General features: G+C 65.1%; 1 protein-coding gene across 1 annotated transcript in view; it reads right to left on the bottom strand.

The window, feature by feature from the left end:
* The window catches only part of FMNL1 (formin-like 1), a 10,572-nt gene extending 9,894 nt beyond the window's left edge, over positions 1 to 678 (bottom strand). Inside the window, exons 1-3 of the mRNA XM_009995697.1 lie at positions 601 to 678; positions 277 to 405; positions 167 to 240 (exon numbers count right to left, since the gene is read on the bottom strand). Coding sequence (XP_009993999.1) covers positions 167 to 240; positions 277 to 405; positions 601 to 678 — 281 coding nt within the window. The remainder of the gene's footprint in view (positions 1 to 166; positions 241 to 276; positions 406 to 600) is intronic.
* Between the last annotated feature and the right edge of the window lie 694 nt (positions 679 to 1,372).

Here is a 1,372-nt window from a genome sequence, read left to right as displayed (position 1 = left end):
CTGGGGGGGGGGTTGCGGGGCCCCTCCCGCCCCCAGCCAGTGGCTCCAGCAGCCCCGTCCTCCCCCCAGAGCCACCCCAGAGGGGCAGGATGTCACCCCCACGGCCACACACCAGTCCCTGGGGACAGCAGCAGTGACCAGGTGACCAGGCCACCCCCAGCCCTACCCGATGTAGTTGGTCCTCAAGGAAATCTCCAGCTCCCGGAGCACCTGGGTCGACTCCTGCACTCGCCTCTTGAACTGGGGGGCAGGGACAGCTGTTGGCTTTGTCCCCACGCCCCACCCAGGATGGGGACAAGGGGGACAAGGGGTGGCCCTCACCTTCCTGCTCACGCCACCCGTGTCCAAGCAGCTCTTCAGCTTCTGGATGTAGGCGGCCGGGGGGTTCTTCACCTGGAAACGCTCCTGGGAGCCCCAGAGAGAGGCTGGAAGGGGGGCAGGTGGCACGGGGAGGGGCCCTGTCCCCACCCCCACCCCCCTTCGGTGCTTAATCAGGTTAATTAGGCGCCGACTCGCTAACGAGGATGGATGTCACGGGCTCGGGTTGATGCCCACAGCACAAGTGGCACTTGGGGACAGGGATGTCACCGGGGACCTCACCTGGTCACAGATGAGCTCCCACTTCTTCTCGTTGTCATACTGGTTGAGCAGCTCCATCTTGTCCGGGGGCAGGTTCATGGAGTCCTGGGGGGTGATGGGTGTCAGGGCTGGGGGGTCACCCCAAAAACAAACCCCGGGGCTGTGGCACCCACTGCTTGCCCAGCACCAGGTGTCCTCGCTCAGTGGTAGGACAATGGGGACACCAGTGGGATGATGGGGACACCAGCAGAAGGCCAGGGGCACCCATGGGATGATGGAGACACAGGTGGGAGGATGAGGACACCAGTGGGAGGGTGTGGACACTGGTGGGAGGAGGGTAACACCAGTGGAACACCAGGGACAGGACGCTGACATCCCACCAACCATCAGCAAGGTCCCCACCTGGGGTCCCCACAGGGAGGGCAGGGCTATAAGTGGGGGGGGGAACAGGAGGCAAAACTGGAGCCCTCCATCCGTGTGATGAGTGCTCAGTGCTCCCGGCCTCAGCCAGCCCAGTCCTGACAGAGCAGCCTGGGGATGGGGACACAGGCTGGTGACACAGCTGAGGGGCCCAGGGGCGCAGGTCCCGCCGGAGGGGACGGTCACCCCCGAGTCCCCACGGGCACATGACAAGCCCAGCTGCTGAAATCAGTGTTTGTCAGAGCAGGGCCTGGCGTGTCACCACATCCCCCTGCCCTCCTTGCACAACCCTGGCCCTGCCACCCCCAGGGCCGCCCCGGCAGGACGTGACGTGGTTTCCTCTCTCCCAACGGCACCAGGAGCTGCTGAAAAA

Source organism: Chaetura pelagica, unplaced genomic scaffold (genome assembly GCF_000747805.2).
Source record: "Chaetura pelagica isolate M959 unplaced genomic scaffold, ChaPel_1.0 scaffold604, whole genome shotgun sequence".
NCBI classification, from domain to species: domain Eukaryota; kingdom Metazoa; phylum Chordata; class Aves; order Apodiformes; family Apodidae; genus Chaetura; species Chaetura pelagica.
Note: the sequence above shows the minus strand (reverse complement) of the source record. Positions and strands in the feature narration are given on the sequence as shown.